The following is a 20324-nucleotide window of genomic DNA, read 5'->3' as shown; positions in this document are numbered from 1 at the left end:
GTGAAAAGGAGAGTAAACGGAGCCTTCATAGCGTCTCATTTGGGAGGTTGTGAAACTTCTGTGCAAAGGCCTGAGCTTGGAGGCATATGCTTTATTGAGACGAGACAACATGGCTGGTATGAGAATTGGATAGTAAGTCCAAAGCTTGTCAATGATGTTTGAGAGGGTGGTAAGTGGTGAGGAAAGAACGACAGTTCGTGGGGGAGGACGTGAAATAGGCACGCGTCTTAGATCTACGCGAAGACAAAAAGGAACGAGGCAACAGAGATACCGTGACAACGCCTGACCTTCTATCAGTCGTCTCATCTACGTCTTTAATATTTCTCGACAGCTGTAATGGAAAATCATCATCCCACCTGGGCATATTAGTATGCTCTCACTGACTACCTTCAACATCCCCACAAATAACACAATTTCAATTATTTCCAGGTCAGTCTCTGTAGCAACTAGAAACTTGGATGAAATTTAATCTGAGATCAGGTGAAAAATTGGAAATTTGATTGATCTGCATGGCGCTTAGAAGAAAAGGGTCTTTCTTTCTCAAGGATATACAAGGATTCAATATTTTTAGGTACACTTGAAGTATACCCTTTCCCTCCAGATCAACATACTCGCGGCATCATGACAGATTGATCTCATGTAAACTAAGAGATAGCCTGTGTCATGGTCGATGTCCGAGGCGGGAATTCTGACTTGATAGGGCGGAAGAAGATAATTGTATGAGTTACAAGCCAGGATTATTTAAACATCTCCAAAGCGTATTTGACGGATCCGTTCCATCGCTAGCTCTTCAGGCATTGGTTGTAAGAATTTTTCAATCTCATGCACCCAAAAAGAGTTTTGTGGGTTGACTTGGTGGGCAGACGTGTATTCCCAATACGATGGATACCAACCAGCAGTTTCCCAATCAATGATACCGACGATATCATCTCCACGCACAAGAATGTTGAGGCTGCTAAGGTCGCCATGGGTAAATATCAAAGGCCAAGACTTGTTTTGTCCTTCGATAAGCTCCTGAATGTCAGGGTCAAGCCTTGAATCAAATTCCATGCCCATACGTAGATGCCGATGGAAGTCCTGGAGGGTGTCGAAAGGACCGAAGCGCAAGGAAGGAACGGGAATACGACAGTCAAAAAGTTATCCACCATCAACAGAAGCAATCCTTGTGCCTTCCAAGGGTTTAAGGCCCCGCATCCCGCGAACATTGACTGCTAATTGCAAAAGAAGTTTCGCCTCTGAGTCCTCGCTTCGTCTTACCCAGCCACTGCCAATTATGTCTCCCTTGATCCTCTCCATCAAAATGTATGTCCACCCGGAACGAGTAAATGCACAAAAAACCTTTGGTACCGGGATAGATGTATGTTGTGATATAAACTGCATTGTTGATGCTTCAGACAAATGGACGTGGCGTCCGTACTTGACGCATAGTCTGTCCGTCAACATGAGAACATTCCCTTCTCGAGGTCGAATACACCTAAGGATTCGGATCGCTAGAAGTGTCAGACACCGATACAAGACAGTGTTGTTGACTGTTTTAGATGTGCTCAACGAAGCAGCGGATAGCGAGGAGAGATGCCCTTCTTGACCCGACGGCATTATGGTTGTGTTCGACGCAAGGGAAGTGTTGCATGAAATATCTCGTGTAAACTTTGTCCCTTGTCTGCAAAAGAGACTTGGTTTTTCATAATAAGCAAACTTATAAACTCATGGTGATTGAAGAAATGACAGTATTTGAGCAGGAAGTCTTCGATGGGAAGTGATGTAGGTGGTGAGATGAAGTTCACAATTACCGATTTCTGAAGTTTCCTTAACCCCCTGCACGTGATATATTTGTATGGTGAATAGTTAACAGACCCCTTATCAGCCTGAAACGGTAAGAAAGCCTTCTCTAGGGGAGTGTGGGTGATTTAGGTGATAATTTTGCAAACCGGGGTGATAGAGATGAGAAAAGGGTGAGATAAGGGGTAGGTAATCGGGAGCAGAAAGAGAGAGAACTGGAAACGGACGGCGTTGAAATCCTGTTTGAACATTGGGATGGAAGGACCAACTTGAGTATTTCACATGATGGATCTTAGTAATGTTTGATTCAGGCTCAATTCAGTATTTACTATCTAGCATCTCCAGCTATCACTGTTTCCGACCAATGAAAGTATATCTGGTGAAGGCCAAGTTCGATCCATGACGAGTCTCCTTCGCAGCCTGATCTAGCACTTGCTTGAGCAGACCTACTCCATCTTTTTCACCCTCCTTGTTTCTCGCAAGGACCTCAGTAGCTAGTAGCCCACATTCGTGAAAGGCCAAGGCCAGGTATGGCTGACACTCTTTGGCGTCACTTTCAACGTCGGCAAATCCTTTTCTCGTCAGTAATTCTGGCAGTTCAGGAACCCAAGCTGGTTGAAGTCGATCTTCATTCCCCTGAAATAATTTCATCAACGTGAGCTGCGCGTCAGCTTCGATATCAGGCTTAATCTTCTCAAGTCGAATTGAGGACACGTCCATATCCGTCCATTGAAGATAGCCGCCTGGCTCTATATACATAATAGGATTAGTTCCAAAATTTGAAGGGCTAAGTATATAAGAGGGATAGAGGGTTGATTTGAAGCACTTGAGAAATTTGGAATAAACATACTGAGAAGTTTAGCCAAATTATCAATAACATTTTCGAGGTCCGGCTGCTGCAAGACAAATGCGAAAAATCGGACATGAACCACATCGTAGACACCAACTAAGTCCTCTGGAACATCATCTTTGATATTCCACAGACGTAAATTAACATTCTGTGGAAGCAACTCTGGCAGTGGTGCAGCATCCAAAAAGATGTCCAATCCATCCAAGCGGGCTGAGCTTGGAAGCTTGCTAGCTACATCCGTCAGCCATATTCTACACCCATGAGCGAAAAACTTCCAACATTGAAGGTTGGCGACTGAAAATTGAACCACTTTACCCTGTACCCGTTCCGACGTCTGCAATGCTCGAATTTCCTGTTGGAGTTGGAATAGATTGGTGGATATGATATCCAAAAAGCTGCACAGAGAGAGAGTGTTGTAAATTGATGCTGTGTATTTATTTTTAGTACTTATAAGGTTATACTATGGATTGGATAGAATACCGGTTGTTGTCTAGATAGTCTCTAGTGAAGACGTAATCTTTAGAAGAACTTGAAGCCATGACCGCTTTAATTTGAACCTTGAAATCAAGCTGTTTGGAAGTATCGAACTGAAGGGGTTATTAGTAGTTGCAAGTGTAGCAAAAGGCAAGTAGTAGATGAGAAATAATAAAATATTCAATTCCAGAAAAATAGACCATGGGAAGGTTGTCATATGTAACAAAACAAAAGGATCCTTTAGTTCGAATGACGTAGGGTACCATATCTAGTATTCGCCCCCAACTCACCTGCAGTACGCTCGCGGATATTTCCAAGGTGAGTAAATATCTTAGTAGATCCCCCAGGGGCGAAATCGCGTAGCCCCGAGTTAACTAATCTATACGGAGTAAACGGCGCCGAGAGAATATTGAGCTAAAATGGATGAAGTTATCAAATCAACATAGCTCACTAAGGCAGTAGTTTCCCGCCTTTCTTCCCTTTGAGACTGGAGGTGCTTCGCGGGCTCTCGGTAGCTTCTAAAATGGAGTGAGAATAGAATCTGTGCTTAATACCTAGCCGAGTGAAATTCCCCCACTATGAGCCCGACTGGGCCACAACGGAACCGCTGGTCAGTAAATAGGCACTGGGGCTATCTGGAATGTTTCACTGATCTAGCTCTACATTGATCAAATAAATCTATGCCGGTCAAAGCGCTCTATGTCATGGTAAAAACTAAGAAGCAGAATCTATATTTCCTCCACTTTAATATCATCATACACATAAAGCTCGGGTTTGGCCCCAGCGGGGAATTTTACGCAACCTAGGTACTTTCCAGGTTCCAAGAACACATCTGGGGACGGGCCTTGTATAAAGGCTCTCGGTCGGGTACAACGATCGGACATATGAATGAGATGATAAGCGCACATCCTACCCATTCTTTTGACACAACCTTGGAATCCTTCCAGTTATTCGTTGTCCAGTGTCAGCCATCGTTTGGTGAATTTTCATCAAAACACCCGTGATAAAGACATGTCGTGGACTCAAAAAGATAGTTACTGGAGTCGACCATTCGACTGGGACGATGAAATGCTTCATTTCATCCGCAGCCAAGGAGAACCAATCAATCGTGAGCATTGGATGTTCATGATAACGACAAAAATTGGCTTCTCAACAAAAATCAAAGATATTGTCCATCGGCTTCGTAACGCATGGAAAGCATTGAGATTTCGCCATCCTGATATTGCTTTATAGGTTCACAACGGCGAAAAGCGATGATATGCGATTTACGACGATCAGTCGCCAGAGAATTGGTGCAATAAAACGTTCCAAGTGGAGACCGAATGCTCCTCTGCGGACAATTTCTTCACTAAGCATCGCCGTTCAGCCCCCCATGCCAACGCGACCATTCACTGGATCCCCGCTACAAGCGAATTCGCTTGGGTTTCATCTCATATTCTGTGGGATGGTCGAGGTGCTATGCTCATGACACATGCATTTCTATCTACCCTTGAGAATCCTATCATAGCTAAAATATTTGATGGGACCGAGGCCAAGAACCTTGTCCCTTCGCTCGATACAGTTATTGGAATGCCGGATAAGTCCAAGCCTGAATGAGAGAGAAGTGCCGATGAATTGATCCAACAATATATTGATTCCCAACCAACAATCGGGCTATCACCTCCTGGCGATCCCAAGGCCAAAGAGCTACCTGCTGAAATGAAACGACTTGAGATAGCTGCTCTCCCGAGGAATCGAAATCTCTACGCGAGGCTACGCGTAAACAGAATATTACAATAACAACTTCAGTTCAAACTACAGCAATCATGGAACTGGCTGATATGAACGATCGTGATTCTCAGCCCAAGAAATTTGTCGCCTGGGCCTTATTTGACCTGCGCAAGTTTCTCCCGCCATCATTCAATGGTGCAGAACATGCGCCATCTATACGACTAGGCAAAACACCCATTGTTGTGAAGGATGGTTTGGTCCGAAATCTCGAGAACTACAAATAAAATCAACAAAACCTCTTGGGGTGTGAAAGAAAGTGATAGAATGTTTGTTTGTGATCCATTTAACAGGAAGGCTAGTACGGATGTGCTCAAAAAAGCCGCAGCGCAGCCCAACCTGGCGCCACCCCCTTCAAGTCAGCCATTCATCAGTAGTATGGGTAATTTTGACGACTATATCAAACATGAATATGGCCCTTTCTCGGTTGAGAATGTCGGCATTCTATGCCAAACGCTTACTCCAGCTGTCTGCCTCCATATTTGGTCTTGGAAGGATAGTCTGCATGTTAGCATCAGCTATAACGTGGCTTACTACAAGTCGGATGCTATCCTAGGATGCCTCACTGCTTTGAAAGATATTTTGCGGAGGAATTTGCTATTATGTGTTGGAAATCCATGTCGTTCTTCGGTTCCAAGCAACGGGCGTTCCAGGATTGCGGGCGTATTAAGTTGCAACAATCAATGATTACACCATTTTGGCTCGTCAGATTTCAAGGTTATATTTTCACACGTGCCAGAAGATTTTCTAGAGCGAGGAAATCAAAGTTGACGGTATCACGATTTTAATGATAATGATGTTTGCTACTACATAACAGCAGCCGTTAAGGTCGTCTTATTGATTATGAGTTAGGCCAATGCAAGCTTTCTAATCTCATTCAGCCACCTGTAGGACTTGAAAGTAAACATAAAACCCCTGAAATAGAAGAAAATCTTTTGTTTGTCAGTTTGATGTCGAAGACTCGGATGCTCCGGTGGCGACCAGAGAAAAAGGAACTGCATGTGCGGAAGATCTACTTCAAGTTGCCAAATCATGGCTCCAAGCACTCGAGTATGAATTTCGCGTTCCCCAATTCATTACTATTCTAACCTTGGAAGCCCTGGAGGCTGGTTCCGGCTCCCATGTAGTTCTGTCAATGCAGTACGGCGCGCAACCACACATGTGCAGGTGATTCTCGCTCGCTCTCAGTCTATTGTAATTCGTGCATTCCCCCTTCTCTGGCCGCGCGACTCCACAACAACAATTATGCCAAATCTTTAAATGTACCTACACGATATAACTTACTTTTCTGCTCAATCAAATACATACGACCACAGGGTGTGGAGAACAGGGCTTCCCGTCCGCTCAGCCGTACTTAAGCCACACGCCGGTCAGTTAGTAGTATGGTGGGTGACCACATGCGAATCCTGACTGTTGTATGTTTTTATTTTTTTATTTCTTGAATCGTTAGGCAGGCTCCCCTTGCCGCCCTACTCTTCAGCCAGTTCAGGCTCCTTCAACTGAATGCCCTGAACGCCCTATATTCTTTACCCGATCGCCCTAAACACCCCTGAAACGCTGATGTGGCCCTTTCGCTAAGCTTTCCCTCCTTTCCCACCCGCGTCCGAGTCCCATATCTTTTTTGGTGGCGTGAATTAATCGGAGCTGATTACGGAAAATAGATTCAACGTGGCTATTACAACCATCTAGTCTGTTCTTGGTTATCTCCAAGGACGCAGTGAATAGTCTGACCAAAGAAGAGGTGCAGAAACCAATGGCTCGCTCCCATGGAAATAAATATCATTGGAGAGCCCTCCCAATAGTCGACAGATCGTCGGTCGGGGAAATTAGACGCTTACGCTATTTCGGATAATGGTCAGTTAGCTAGCTTTGGTGGTTTGATTGCGTTATGCTATTCTCCGGCCCGCCCCTAGCTCGACACCCAACCACGGTACATCGCTGGATTCTAACCAACTTAAAAAAAAATAATGGAATTACTCCATTTGGTGGGCAGTGAATGTCTGCATTTTTCCCGTCGGCTGATGCGCCGTCAAGATTGCCCTATGTACAATCCACTCTGTTATTTAGTTACAAAGCAGCTCATGGAGAGCTCATATAGAGTCAGGGCAGATTATCTTGCGTCTTCTTCTCTGATTGCACCTATAACAATACATTCTACCGGGTTTTTGCACAATTTATCTTTGCGCAGTTTGGAAATCTCCAATACCAAAGCCGTACAAATGCGAAGAATACCTATCTGGGCTTCTCGTTGATATGGGTGCACACTTGCAGATCATGTGATATGCACCTGTGACCCCGCACCTGACGAGAGAATTGTAGGAAAACTTCTCTTGCTAACCATCTTATTCCTCTCCTACGACAGATATTAGAGTTCATTTACTAGAAGCGTAGTAAACTTTGCGTACCATTGTCATGGCTACAATCAGGAACTTTGCGGTGACCAAAGGCCGCCTTCGTTTAGTACGAGATCAAGCGGATACTGCCCAGGATGGTGTTGAGTAAGAAAATATCCCGTACCACGTGAAAATCACTCTCTTATCCATAGATCTAGTATCATTCTTATTCCAGGCATTGGGACTCAATCACCAGCGACGTGGCCATTTGCTAACCCAGAGTGGCCTACTACTCTGCCTGGATCCGGTGCTGCGGCATGCGTGCTTGCCTACGAGTATCCCCATTCACGGGTAGCAAACCGTCGTGGGAATCACTTTTGATGCTAGGCTACGACCTTCTCCAAAGTTTATCCGACATGCGATCCGACTCTGATCTAAATCAGGTCAGTGGCATTGGCATGACAAATTTCCTTCTAGCGGCCAGCAATTTTACTTACATTCGCTCTCTAGATTGCCAAAAAGCCGATATTGATCGTTTGTCACAGCTTAGGTAGCCTTATAGTCAAACAAGCGCTGTGCGTTGCCAACAACCAGTTCACTCGGTATGGATCCACTGTCAACGCCATCGCGGGCGTCGTCTTCCTAAGCACTCCACATCGTTATGGTGACAAAACAACAAATCTTATGCGATTTCGGGAAGTTCTGGAAGCAACGACCAAAAGGGCTTTCAAGATACCAAATGAGAACATTGAGCAAGAGGGCACTATTTTACTGGGCCTTGCAGATAGATTCGAAGGGATCTCTTTCCGCACTCCTATACTGTCCGTCTACGAAATGAGAGAATCAAGGAACAGTTCGATAAAATTCCGACAGAGATATCAACAAGTAGGTAGCGAGCTATTGGTCCTGCTTCTAAAACTAATTTTTCATCCAGTTGGTCAATCGTGAAGCCTCTTCGACCTTTGCGCCAATGGAATCAGTAATTGGTCTCAACCTCGACCATTTTGAAACATGCCTCTTTACAAAAAGTGTTGATGGAGAAGGCCTACCAGAGCTCAAAAAGTTTATCTATGAGACATTGCAGAGCGCCGGAAATCTTGTTGCAATGCGATGCGAGGATTGTAGGTTATGAAGCTACCGAAGAGGTACCGAAATATGCTAATGACCGTAGACGAGTACCAATACGCGACCATGAGCGCTTATTCACCTTCGTTGAGCGGATTAACGCAGAATGGTGAGCCCTGTATGAACATTTTTTTCGATCTCAACCTCTAACATAGGGTAGTTGGTCAGCAGGCTCCTGCGAATAGGATATCCAAAACTGAAATAGAACGGGTATCAAACAATGCAACAGAAGGAACATCTGTTTCGTGCGTTGATATTCTATATCCAACCCCAAAAAATTCGGAAATAAGAAAGCCACTTCATCTTCCCTGCATTCTTCTGAACGCACATTCAGTCAATGAGGAATTTTGCGGCCGCGAGGATATCTTGGAACGCCTTGCCGTAGAGCTTCTGCCTTCGAAATCCACAGTGACAAATTCTAGCGACAGTCTCAGACAATTTGCACTCTGCGGCTTTGGGGGAATTGGAAAGACAGAAATAACTCGTGAGTTCTCCCGACGTCACAAAGGATCCTTCGATGCTGTTTTCTGGGTAATAGCAGATGAGATTGCAAAGCTTGATCACCATTATCAGGAAATATCGTTGGCCTTGGGACTTGAAGATTTGGCGGAATCCAAAAGCCAGGTTGTTACCAGGGAAATTGTGAGAGGATGGCTCTCCAATCCCCGGAAATATTTGTCGGGCTCGGACGATTTTGCACAACCGGTTGACTCTAGCTCTGAAACGACATGGCTGCTAGTCTTTGACAATGCAGATGATCCTATGATTCTAGCTGATTACTGGCCTCAAGGAAGTGGGTCAATCCTCATCACAAGTCGCGATCCCTTGGCGAAAACCATGTTTACGAGAAGACCTTCTGGCTTGGATCTCGGTCCATTGACACGACAGGACAGCAATTCCCTTTTCAATAACCTCTCAGCTAGCTCAAACGAATCGGATGATCTCACCAAGCAAATTTCTGATGTTCTTGGCGGTGTTCCCCTAGCCATCTCACAGATGGCTGGTATCATCCGACGACAAGACCTCAGCTTGTCGGAATTTTTCGAGCTATACATGGATCGTCAAGAACATGCAATCTCTACAATACGAAGTTCGATACTACTTTAGTCACGTACGATTTTAGCCTCTCCACCGTTTGGGCATTTGAGAAGCTGAAGTTCCAATCTCGACAACTATTGGAGGTGATGTCATTTGTCGACCCAGATGTCATTGGTGAAGACTTGTTGATGAAAGTGGCTTCAGAATTCCTTCAGATCGAGGGAACAGAATTCAAAAAGAGTAATTACATCGACGCTCGTACTGATCTTTTGCAGTCATCCCTGATAAAAAGAGATAAACGAAAGCAGCAAGTATCTGTCCACCGGATCATTCAAGACATCGTCTTCGCTACGATGAATGACGGCAAGAAACAAGTAACTATTGATCATGCCATACGTACTCTTTGGGCAGGTTGGCCTTCGGCAATGCCCAAACCCTCAAAAGAGCCAGAATTACCTCCACCAAAATCAACCGGCGGCAGGCTATCTGTTGGAAGGTGGCCTGATTGTGCGGCAATCTATCCTCACGTTTTGAAAATACACCAGATATGGCCAGTTATTCCAAATCTCACTGAAGCCACTAAATTGCTTTTTGCAAAGTTATTGACTGAGGCTGCGTGGTACGTAAACAATCTCCCGACATTTTTTTGAATCATGTGGTCTCATAGTATAAGGTACCAAAAAGAACGTGGGCGAACAAAGCATTTCGATGGTTTTTTCGATACTGCTCGCAGTATCTGTGAGTCTACAACACATGGAGACCGGGATTCACTGCTTGCGGACATCTACTTTTGCTTAGGCTCTATCGCCATGGATGCGAGTGATTTTGAAACCAGCCGAATTTACAAAGAGAATTCCATGGATCTAGTTTCCAAAATATGCAAAAGCCTGGGCACTGAGGACGAGAGATTGTACCTCGCTTACGCAGAGCGAGGTATCTCTCGCATACAGGACAGAAGATATAAAGAAGGTGAAGCGGATCTCAAAGAGGCGTTGCGCATTCGCAAAGCGCTGGGCAATTATATACCCCGGTCTGGAGAGGCAAACTTGAGTTGAGCCCTTCTTGCACAAGGCAAGTTTGAGGAGTGCAACAAGCTTCTTCTTGATAGTTTGGCTGGTAGGGAAATGGCCTTCGGGAAGAATGACAGGGATTCTGTCCGAACCGGACTAATCCTTTATGCGCTTGGAAACCTTCGTGCGGCCCAAAAACAATGGGATGATAGTTTTGAATATCACCAGCGAGCATGGCACCATATGCTCACAACAGTGGGTGAGAAAGATTTCTATACCGCAAATGTAGCACACAAGGTCGCCGAGCATCTTATATGACTAGGCCAGCATGACAATGCAATGTAAGTGTGTGCTCCTATGGAGTGGATCAAGTCTTCTCTGACATCTACTAGGGGAATGATAAATGTGGCTCTGGATATCTGGTCAGTTGATCCGAGTGCACATAACAACGAAATCGCCCGCTCTACTTTCCTTAAGGGAAAATTATTTGAAGTCACTGGCAAAACTCAAAAAGCTTCTATTGCTTTTAAAGTTGCCTGTCGCTTGAGAAAGCAAATTACTAAGGAGGATCGAGATGCGAACTGCTTGACGATGCAAGACTTTGACGAAATTGTTGCTTTTTGGGCCCGGTAATGGGACTTTTTTTATTCCTGTGCCGACATCGCAATTATCTTCCTCAATGCCTAGGTTTTAATCAATTTTATTGTCATCTTGATTCGAGGAAAATTTTTATTTCTAATCCGCTCGTATGTTTTCTGGGTTAGACCAGTGGGGATATGGAGGACTGGAAATTGAGATGGTGGTATGTGCCAACCGAAATTAAGATTGAAGCTTGCATTCGGTGCTATCTGAAGAAGGCATTGAGTCTATAGGAGGGAGGGTTGAAGAGACTATTGCGTGGTGGGGTAATCCTTTACACCATACCTTTGTCTAGGACCTCCCAATAAACCTCTTTTCGGGCAAAAATCGCACTTGCCAGTTCCCTGCGTCGTCCTTATGGCATTCGATCGGCTACATTCGTCACAGATATGGTCATTCACATGATATTGACGATTCTGCGTAAGTGGACAAAAACTTGTAACATAAAATTCACTTGGTTGACAAATGATCCATTGGGGTTGTATGGAGTGCCCATGCTTGCTAACACCGCTTGCAGTACTACGTAGGACTAAGTGAATATATTTCCGAACTAAAGGAGATGATAAGTGCAATTTGCATTTTCCATCTTTGCCAATGCTTTTGAATCCAGCCTGGAAGGCATTTGACTGGCTTCAAGTTGAAAAATTTTAGAACTGAATGATATCTGCTCAGAGTTACTATTTCGGGATAGTGTGGTTTATACGTATTTGTGTCTTCGGAAGTCGAATCGACAGGAATACAGTCGGTTTATGGAACAGAGTATATAAATTTGCATGTGGAGAATTGAAACCTGATTTATTGCCGAGCCTAAAATACCTCAGGTAGGCTCATGGAGCTGTAAGAACTTAAAGTTGACAACGCCCAATGTTGACTAGGCCTGGTTCGTAGTTCGTAGTGTCATTCAAGGTTGCACATCGATACCGTACTTCTCATAGCTGAAATCTTCCAGACTTGATATGGCTTCAGCCCAGCCGTCATCAACCTCTCCTACTTGCCAGTCATCTCCTCTTTCAAACTTTCCGGTCTTTCCGGCTAAGACATCCTTCTGACTAGCCCGATACTCGGCTACCATATCTGGATGGGGTACCCAAACAACCCTCATCCCAGCCCGTCTTCCAGCCACTACTCCAGCCACGCTATCCTCGAATACCAAGCATTCGCTTGGCAAAATGAGATCGTCATCTGAGTATGAATTCAGTGACTGTAGTGCGATTAAATAAATGTCAGGCTCCGGCTTGCCTCGACCCTGTCGGACCCGTGAGTCATCACCTAGGATCCGTCTATCAGGTTGAAAGAAGCTTAATAGCTGTTTTGTTTCTGATCTTGACATTTTCATCTTGTAGCTTTGGCTTTTGGTGCTGGATGCCAGCGCCAGCTGAATCCTGTCCCCAGAAGGATTACTTCCACGACTAAGGTTCAACAAAATAGCCTCCGCACCAGGTAGTGGTGTACAGTTTTGGAAATTTCTTCCCATCAGGTCCTTCAATTCACGGGCAAATTGCTCACGGGGAATGGGCAATTTCGCCCAGTTATGGAATATGTCGCTGTTTGTGGAGTCCGGAACACCCATAAGCTGGGCTCGAATTGACGGAGTGAAAGCTGGCCTTCCGTACTTTTCAAGGAGTTGGTTTGTGGCCAGAGTAATCATGTCTTCAGAATTGATGAGAAGCCCATCTAGATCAAAAATGCAGGCACGGATTGCCGGAAGGCTGGCAGAAAAGCTTATTAGATTTAATATTAGAAAGCTGACCATTGTGTCGACAACTTACGCTACTTCGGGGCGCGCCATGAGGGACTGGAAAAAACCAAAGACTTTAGTAAGTCACCAGGAGTAACATAAGGTGAAGTCGAAGATAATCACAGCTTATTTGTGAACGTTAACTTCGCCCATACTGGCCCCATAAAACCCCTCTTCTTGGTATGGAATGGTCCCATTCAGATTGACTCACGTGATGATTATTTGTAACTGAGCTAAATTGGGGCCTTGCTCCTTGCTGGAAATGTCGCATAGCTGTCAACGGCTTACTCCTGGAGTAAATATTTAAAGAGTTATTTATCACATAAACATGATTTTTAGTCTCTCCTCCTCTCTTCCTGTATTTGTGAATATAACAAAAATGTGCAAACTTTATCCTCCTAGACACCGATGAATGCTGTTTATTATAGAGTGTGCCCCACAGTAGTGTGATTTTAGACCCTATAAGAGGCCTTAAGTTACTAGAGAGTAATAAAATTCAAACTAGGTACGAAAGGCTAGGCGGTTATATCCAAAATTAACACATCCTTATTCCCTTTTGCTAGGCGGATAAATCAGTTAAGTGCTATAGTATTCTGTCTCGGAAGACCCTTCAATTTGAATGTCCTTCTTGGAAGTTACCTTATTTGCTATTGAAATTGGTACAACTAGATGTTCAGAAAAACAGGATTCAATCATGCAATACATTCAGAATTTTTCTTGTATCTCCCAAATTTCAAATTTCGCGTGGTACCTTCATATCCTTTCCAGAAACTCTCCCAGCAACACTTAAGGAACTGAAAGTCCCAAAGATAGAAGCCATAAGCCATAAGAGTTATTGGAACACATAAGACAAAAAACCACCAAAACTTCACTGTATTTTGCCCAAGAAGATCAATATTCATACCCATTAAGCTAGAGCTGAAACTAACAGGAATGAAGAGGGTAGCAAGTAGAGTTAACCTTTTGAGCCGGCCAGACTGCTCGATGGCTTTTCGTGACTCCTCAATTGTGGCTTTATTCATGGCTAGACTTATGCCTTGCGTGCACATTCCGGATAATTCAGTACAACGTATGCAAAGTTTATCATAATCTTCCATAATTCCCATCGGGGTAAAGGTACCGTCAAATATAGGCAGAGAAAATTCCCCAAGTCTATCCATATCTGGGGGTAGCCATGGACTATGACATGAGGGAACGTCAAGTTTCGTGCTTAGAGTATCAGAGTCGGCAAAACTTGACCCCTGCCTGCTTTGTTCAACTAATTTGCGAAGTGCATGGGCACTATCTTTCAGGTGCTGGGTATGTCGATTCAGGATGTTGGTAAAGTCTTGCAATTTTCCTAATGCATCAGCTAGATGATCTGCAACGATCAGGTCTAGTTGAATATGGATTCTGGATTCCATAAGATTCAGAAATTGCACTTCAGAGAATGCTGCGTGGGCAAATAACGGGATACACATGGTCAGTGGATCCTGGGGCGCGCGAGGAGCCAGATCAACAAGCGCCATTAAAGAATCGTACTGCAGAGGAAGCAAGGTTGTGCTTTGTAGAGACTCTGCCGTGGTATTCGCCTCTGTCTTTAGGCGATTGGTGGTCGTTCTAAACGCCATTTTAGGATGATGTTGGATGACCGGTAGTGGTCTTGCCTTGGCCTCGATGTGACTAGTCCACGGTCCTGGGGGCGATTCTTCCAAGGATCTTCCGTGGTCCATCCAGGCAATGACTGAATATAGAAGTCAGCAAATATTATCATAAAGGGAAACATATCAACATCCTACCAGTCCAACGCCCATTTGTTCTTGCGATATAAATTGATATCCACTGTTCAATCACTGATAAGGACGCGCACACTGTACTGTATTCGCGTACCAATGAGTCCCCAACAGCAGACTTTGTTAGATGCAAGTTGGTACATCTTGTATTTTGAGAGCTCAGTGAGTTGTGCTGAGCGCTCAGATTGCAGGTGCTTGCCCCCAATATCATCCTAATGAAGAAGAGTGCTCACACAGAGCCGAAACATGTTGTTGGAGGAGCTAGTAAGCGATGGGAAACTATAACAGTGTCTACCGTCATTGATAGATAAGAAATCCATGTGTCGCCTGAAGAATTCGGGATTGATATTATATTTACTTCCAAGGACCGACACCCAAGACGGTGATATGAAGCCATGGATGAAGACCAGTTGCCCTGAGTTCTCAGAGAGAATGGAGGCTGCAGCTGAAAAAACTTCATGTTGGTCTTGATAGTAATGTTTCACGCCCCACTTCCTCTCTCGGCAGTCATATACCACGACTAAGTCATGAGGATGTTCAGACTTGGAAGAAAAGAGGTTGTAATCTTCTTCCACGATTTTCGAATTGAGAATATGGCGGTCTTGTAGCAGCCATTCTGCGATGTCGACATAATTGTTTCCGGGGAAAGAAGACGTACTCGAATTTCTCCTAGACAGAGAGATGATGGCGCGGATGTAATTGTCCGGTGTAGCTATGAAACGGGTTTGATCAGACCATAGAGCACAGGAAATCTATTTGGAGTTGGTCTTACATGCGGATTTCTTGCGTTCCATTTCCAATCATATAATACCAATTGGCGTAGGTGTATCTAGCAGTATGAAATCCGGATCCGAAACCCGATAAGCGATTATGAAGAAAAGTTGTACGGTTAATGCGGCCTCATAAATGCGTCACATAGCAAGCAAAGATTAGTAAAAAAACAAGAAGCTAATGAATGTGAAAAGGACGCGCCCGGGGGGAAGTAAAAGTCGACTTTCGTTAGAAGTACACGTCATTCGCAGAATTTAAGGCTAATGTTACCGACATATTTGGCCAAGGTCCCGGGCGCCCCGAGCCGTGTCTAAGTCATGCACCAATGATAAGCCATGTTTGTTGGAGGGCCAGTTTCAGGATCGTACCAACCACGAAGCCTGATTACCCGCTTTTCCCTCGTCCCCTTCCCAATCATTTACAGCTCTCTGGTTAGCAGACTTACTCACTCACTGTCTTAATGACCAGTGCTGGTGTTGGCGGGGTTGTTGATATGCCCGTCGATTAGGACGTCCTTAATATCTATTTGCCATATTCTTGCATACTATGAATAAGATTGTAGAGACTCCAGAGTATTGGGCCGTTTTCAAAGCAAGCCTATAGTAGAATTTTGAAATAATGATGTCTTAGAAATTCGAAATAATTTTGGGGTTTAAATATTTTCGTAGAGAGCCCCTACGTAACTTCTTCACGAAGCGCTTTTTCGCATTAGCAGCATGCGTAGGTCTTATGTCCGCTCCCCTAACACAGTCGGCGTGTAACTTTTGGGAGATCTAAATATTAGCATTCTTTAACATTTTTTGCATTTTAATTTTTATTTGTTAAAAATTTCCAATCTTCTAAATAATAATAAATACTGAAATTTACCCTTAAGAATATTCCTATTGCTAGAATATTAGGCTACTTACATTTTCAAAAGGCTTATATTAGGTGCTATTCCTGTAACGGGTTGAACCCGATGAGGGCTAATCAGTGCCCGACAAGCCCAAAGCCCCGTACGGCCCCACACGTGACCCACAAGAGGACTTATAACTCCCCAATCGTGTACATAGCTTCCTCTTCCTTAAGTATGAATGTAAACTGCATGCCGGCCTATATCGTTCTGCTTCAGTCTTTATAGAGCCCTTCACAATTCCCACTTCAAAATCTCTATTATTACCTTTGAGATTTATTTCTATTGAATATATTAATGTTTCAGTTACAGGACTTCTATAGAGGAAGAGCCAAGATTTTCTTGCATAACTTTAAAATTAATCAATCCAACCCCCTGAAAATCAATGAGTGCGATATGCAACGGGTGGATAGATACTTTCAATCAAAAGGTGTCAAGGTAACTAGTTAACTAACGAGTTATTCGTCTTCGTGTTATGTAATTCTTGTTTGAACGCCTGAGGCCACAAGAGCGGGGTCCGTACTATTTAGGAGGACCTCTGTGGGCCAAGTTCCAAGTTCTTCAAGAATTAGTCTCGATTTTAAGAGATAGTATTTGTGTGATTGTCAAGTCACTCTTCTCCGATATCCTGCCGATACCCTACTCATAAGGACCCACCCTAATCTGATACCATCCCTCACAAAAGGACTTTCGCGCCTAAGCCCTGATTACTATCCCTTAATACACCAGTTGAATACCTGGTATTAGGATTTTTTTCAATACAACAATACTTATGAAGAGATAGAAGAAGGTCCACGGGTACAGTACATGTATATAGTGAATTTGATATGTCTAGGGAGGATATGTTATATATTCTAGTAGGAAATAGGAGTTTGATGCTCCTTTTCCTCTTCAGACCAGTAGCAAATTATCTGAAACACCCAAGCATTATTTCGATCTCGGGCCTTGCTTCAATCCACTGGCAGCCATATTGTCCTCGCCCCATTCACTCTATACAGGCGCAGTATGTCTGGATATCTGGAGGGCCGATAGCCTTTGGATGTAACGAGAAACTTAAGTAACCTTTTCAATCATTTAATCGTTTTCCGCAGCACATAAGAAGCAGCCTTCCTTACAGGGCAAAAAGGACTGCTTTGTCCTGTACCTTTAGTCAGTTTCAGCAGAACCTTTCGTTGGATTTCATTATTATCATACTCTTCCAAGGTTTAAAGCCCACAATATGATCCAGGCACATAAGTGTTGGGTCATGCTTAGTACCTACACTAGTAGTTCAAAAGTCTGTGGACACTCCATATTCCAGCCCGCATTCCACCAATTTGAAAAATCCATAATAAATCGAATTTTGCTCCAAATTCCATGGAATTTTTTGACAAATTGAATAAATTAATTCATAATGATTAATTACACTAATATTTGGTGTAATATCCCCGCACTCGGCGTACAGCTTCAACTCTGCGCGGAAACGATCGAATAAGGCTGTCTATTGTATGCTGTGGTATTATCCACCACGCTTGTCGTAAAATTGTATGGAATTTGTCCCATGCAGCTAAACTGCGACCGCTTTGTCGAAAATTAGGCTTCAATTTTAGAAGCTCGAGTTTAAGTAAGCGCCAACATGGTTCAATTGGGCTGAGGTCAGGGGAATGCGGAGGCCAATCCATTGTATGAATTCTATGTTGCATTATGAACTCCTGAGAGCTCTTAGCTATATGAATCGGTGCGTTATCTTGCTAAAATATCATATCTGCGTTATAATGGTCTAACAGGCCTTCTTATAGGGCGTCTTGATAGGAATTTTGAAAAACCACCTCTTGGGGACTCTGGATCACATTCCATAATAATCAAATCAGATCTACCACCAATCCAAATAGCTGCCTAGACCATTTGTGCGATATCATGCCCTGAATTTATTAAATTGACTAAATCTTGGTGATACGCTTCAGATGATAGTCGAAAAACCCATTCATTACTCGAATTTGATTGTTGATGCACGGAGTATTCATCTGAGAAGATTAACCGCTCTGTCTCCTTAAAATTCCGCCATTTTCGACAGAATTGACGTCGGTGTAGAGCATCATCCTTAGTCAATGGAATTCGGCGTCGAGATTTCCACTTGCGTAATTTATATCGTCGTAACACGCGATAAATAGTGGATTTTGAGATACTAATCTCTCCAGTTGTAACCTCCGCAACTAGAGCACCCCAGCCCATACGTGGATTAGTACCAATTTTGCGCGGGCGACCTGAACGGGGCTTTGATTGCATATCTTTGCGTGTATTAAATCGCTTGATTGTGCTGTAAATAGTTGAACGCGCAACTTGAAAATAGCGGGCAATTTGAGTAGGTTTATCACCTAATTTATAAGCTGTAATAATCAAACTGCGCTCAACATCTGATAATTCTGCATTTTTCGAACGATTTGCACTAATTACCGTGCCAAATGCGTCCATATTGACCGAGTTGCAAATTTTTGAAGTTGCCAAGTCGGAAAATTGGTGGGGGCAGGAGAAGTGTCCACAGACTTTTGAACCAGAATGTAGGTACATATCTTGCTGTATTGGTAATGGCACTTTCAAATATTGAGAGGATATAGTGGACAAAAAGAGGAAGTAGAATCGGGGTCACTCGCGCAGTCGAAAATTTGAATTGCGAAAATGTGCATTTCGATATATGGGCTGCCAGTCAAGGTGAATGATATCTAGGTAGGTGAATATCTACCCGGATTCCAAAGTTACCCCGGGGCCCTGAAGAAGGTGAATCGGACGGCGAGCCGCCCACGCTGGATTCGTGGGCGCTCGGTGACCACCACCTTGGACATGCTGTTGTATGTTTTTTGTCATTTTTGAATCTCTTTTGGCCGGGGGAGAAGTTATTTTCTTGAATATCCGAGGTAAAGATTTAATTTTGCTTTACTTCATACCACCTGGGTAGCTGGCCACGTAGCAGAATCTGCAAGCCTCTCCCCTATCCGGAAATTGCCTTGTAGATCTATCAGTCCCACCTGAGCACTGCCTCATGTGCTCCAGTTGGTTGCTGTGTTGTTTTTATACCTTTTTCTCATTTACTCCGGGGCCCAAGATCATCATATGAAATCCATATTGAAAAGGGGAGGTCGATATATAATCCAATAAGAATAAAAGAAACAATGATTGATGTTTCTTGCGAGATCGAGACCAAGATGATGCAGGTCAACCGAGTACGGAGTATATACCCGGTTTTGCGGTGTGAGATGGCGCTGGATCCATCGCCGAGAAAGACGATGATCATCGTTGCCAATGCACAGCTCTCACCAATCACTTGGGAGTCTGGGACATGGTCCGAGAATCGCCCCACAGTCACCCTGCATCGGTACGATCTGCGATCTCTCGGCTCTGCAGTGCAGCCAGATGTCAATTTGCACGGAGTAGTTCGTATGGGACAAGTAGTACCGACAAAGTGGAGCCGTGACGAGCTCAACAGAGCCGAGATGAGGGGGCTTAAACTTGCAGAGTTAGGATGAGAGGCGACTATACATAAACAGCAATTTTCCGCCAACGCGACTGAAAAGAATCGACACCTTCCTCTTGTTCTGCTCACTCTCAGACTTTCACCTTTCAAAAACCCTATCATGTCGGTCCGGCTAGATGTCAACCTCTTTGATGCCAATGAGGAGAAGACCAAGAAGACCAATTGCGTCCCCTTGAAAGACTTCGACATCTCCAAAAAAACTCTCTCGGATGTACGAACGGCCCTCATTGACAATGGTGGTCTCGACGCCAGCAGGTGTGTGGATTTCTTAGCTGAGAAGTCATGATCAGGAGCTAATGATTTTCTAGAGCGGGGTCTTCATTCTGCAGCGCAACTGGTGCCAAGGTCAATGATTCTACTCTATTTGTAGACTACTTGGAGATTCTCTCCGAGGATGCGGAGGGGGAACCTGAGGAAGAAAAGGAGAATATGGAAGAGGACAAGGGAAAAATGGACAAAAAAGAGAAAACAGAGAAAAAAGAGAAGAAAGAAAAATCCTCCAAAGTCACGGTTCACAACGTTTATATAACGGTGAAAGACAAAAAAAGCACTGATCGGAAGACAGAGGCAAAGGAGCTCATCAAAAAAGAGCTGAACCTGAAGTTGAGTGTATTATTATGAGATCTTC

The 20324-nt window shown here is 44.0% G+C and overlaps 9 protein-coding genes across 9 annotated transcripts; 4 read left to right on the top strand and 5 right to left on the bottom strand.

Moving 5' to 3' along the window:
• Positions 1–741: 741 nt before the first annotated feature.
• On the bottom strand, positions 742–1596 carry N7483_012364 (aminoglycoside phosphotransferase family protein; the record flags this gene model as incomplete). Its single annotated transcript, XM_057095791.1, has 2 exons — positions 742–1014; positions 1258–1596. The coding sequence occupies 2 exons, from the start codon at positions 1594–1596 to the stop codon at positions 742–744; spliced, it is 612 nt and encodes a 203-aa protein (XP_056941762.1).
• Positions 1597–2127: 531 nt separating this feature from the next.
• On the bottom strand, positions 2128–3168 carry N7483_012363 (uncharacterized protein; the record flags this gene model as incomplete). Its single annotated transcript, XM_057095790.1, has 4 exons — positions 2128–2528; positions 2630–2856; positions 2945–3055; positions 3110–3168. 4 exons carry the CDS (start codon positions 3166–3168, stop codon positions 2128–2130), a joined length of 798 nt encoding a protein of 265 aa, XP_056941761.1.
• Positions 3169–4908: 1740 nt separating this feature from the next.
• N7483_012362 (uncharacterized protein) lies at positions 4909–5097 on the top strand (the record flags this gene model as incomplete). Its single annotated transcript, XM_057095789.1, has 1 exon — positions 4909–5097. One exon carries the CDS (start codon positions 4909–4911, stop codon positions 5095–5097), a length of 189 nt encoding a protein of 62 aa, XP_056941760.1.
• A 2185-nt stretch (positions 5098–7282) lies between these two features.
• Positions 7283–11009, top strand: N7483_012361 (uncharacterized protein; the record flags this gene model as incomplete). The annotated part of the gene is made up of 12 exons (XM_057095788.1): positions 7283–7368; positions 7484–7646; positions 7714–8088; positions 8138–8324; positions 8375–8437; positions 8489–9359; positions 9452–9985; positions 10040–10104; positions 10165–10299; positions 10438–10635; positions 10699–10717; positions 10769–11009. The coding sequence occupies 12 exons, from the start codon at positions 7283–7285 to the stop codon at positions 11007–11009; spliced, it is 2937 nt and encodes a 978-aa protein (XP_056941759.1).
• Positions 11010–11916: 907 nt separating this feature from the next.
• Positions 11917–12804, bottom strand: N7483_012360 (putative HAD superfamily hydrolase; the record flags this gene model as incomplete). The annotated part of the gene is made up of 2 exons (XM_057095787.1): positions 11917–12724; positions 12785–12804. 2 exons carry the CDS (start codon positions 12802–12804, stop codon positions 11917–11919), a joined length of 828 nt encoding a protein of 275 aa, XP_056941758.1.
• Positions 12805–13445: 641 nt separating this feature from the next.
• On the bottom strand, positions 13446–14736 carry N7483_012359 (uncharacterized protein; the record flags this gene model as incomplete). The annotated part of the gene is made up of 2 exons (XM_057095786.1): positions 13446–14476; positions 14532–14736. 2 exons carry the CDS (start codon positions 14734–14736, stop codon positions 13446–13448), a joined length of 1236 nt encoding a protein of 411 aa, XP_056941757.1.
• A 1-nt stretch (position 14737) lies between these two features.
• N7483_012358 (uncharacterized protein) lies at positions 14738–15319 on the bottom strand (the record flags this gene model as incomplete). Its single annotated transcript, XM_057095785.1, has 2 exons — positions 14738–15237; positions 15298–15319. 2 exons carry the CDS (start codon positions 15317–15319, stop codon positions 14738–14740), a joined length of 522 nt encoding a protein of 173 aa, XP_056941756.1.
• A 4015-nt stretch (positions 15320–19334) lies between these two features.
• On the top strand, positions 19335–19688 carry N7483_012357 (uncharacterized protein; the record flags this gene model as incomplete). Its single annotated transcript, XM_057095784.1, has 1 exon — positions 19335–19688. One exon carries the CDS (start codon positions 19335–19337, stop codon positions 19686–19688), a length of 354 nt encoding a protein of 117 aa, XP_056941755.1.
• A 108-nt stretch (positions 19689–19796) lies between these two features.
• On the top strand, positions 19797–20317 carry N7483_012356 (uncharacterized protein; the record flags this gene model as incomplete). The annotated part of the gene is made up of 2 exons (XM_057095783.1): positions 19797–19951; positions 20005–20317. The coding sequence occupies 2 exons, from the start codon at positions 19797–19799 to the stop codon at positions 20315–20317; spliced, it is 468 nt and encodes a 155-aa protein (XP_056941754.1).
• Between the last annotated feature and the right edge of the window lie 7 nt (positions 20318–20324).

This window comes from Penicillium malachiteum (assembly GCF_028827825.1).
Source record: "Penicillium malachiteum strain IBT 17515 chromosome Unknown utg000005l:1.0-9002435.0:326005.0-9005861.0, whole genome shotgun sequence".
Classification (NCBI taxonomy): domain Eukaryota; kingdom Fungi; phylum Ascomycota; class Eurotiomycetes; order Eurotiales; family Aspergillaceae; genus Penicillium; species Penicillium malachiteum.
The sequence above is the reverse complement of the archived record's forward strand: the minus strand, read 5'-3'. Positions and strand labels throughout refer to the sequence as shown.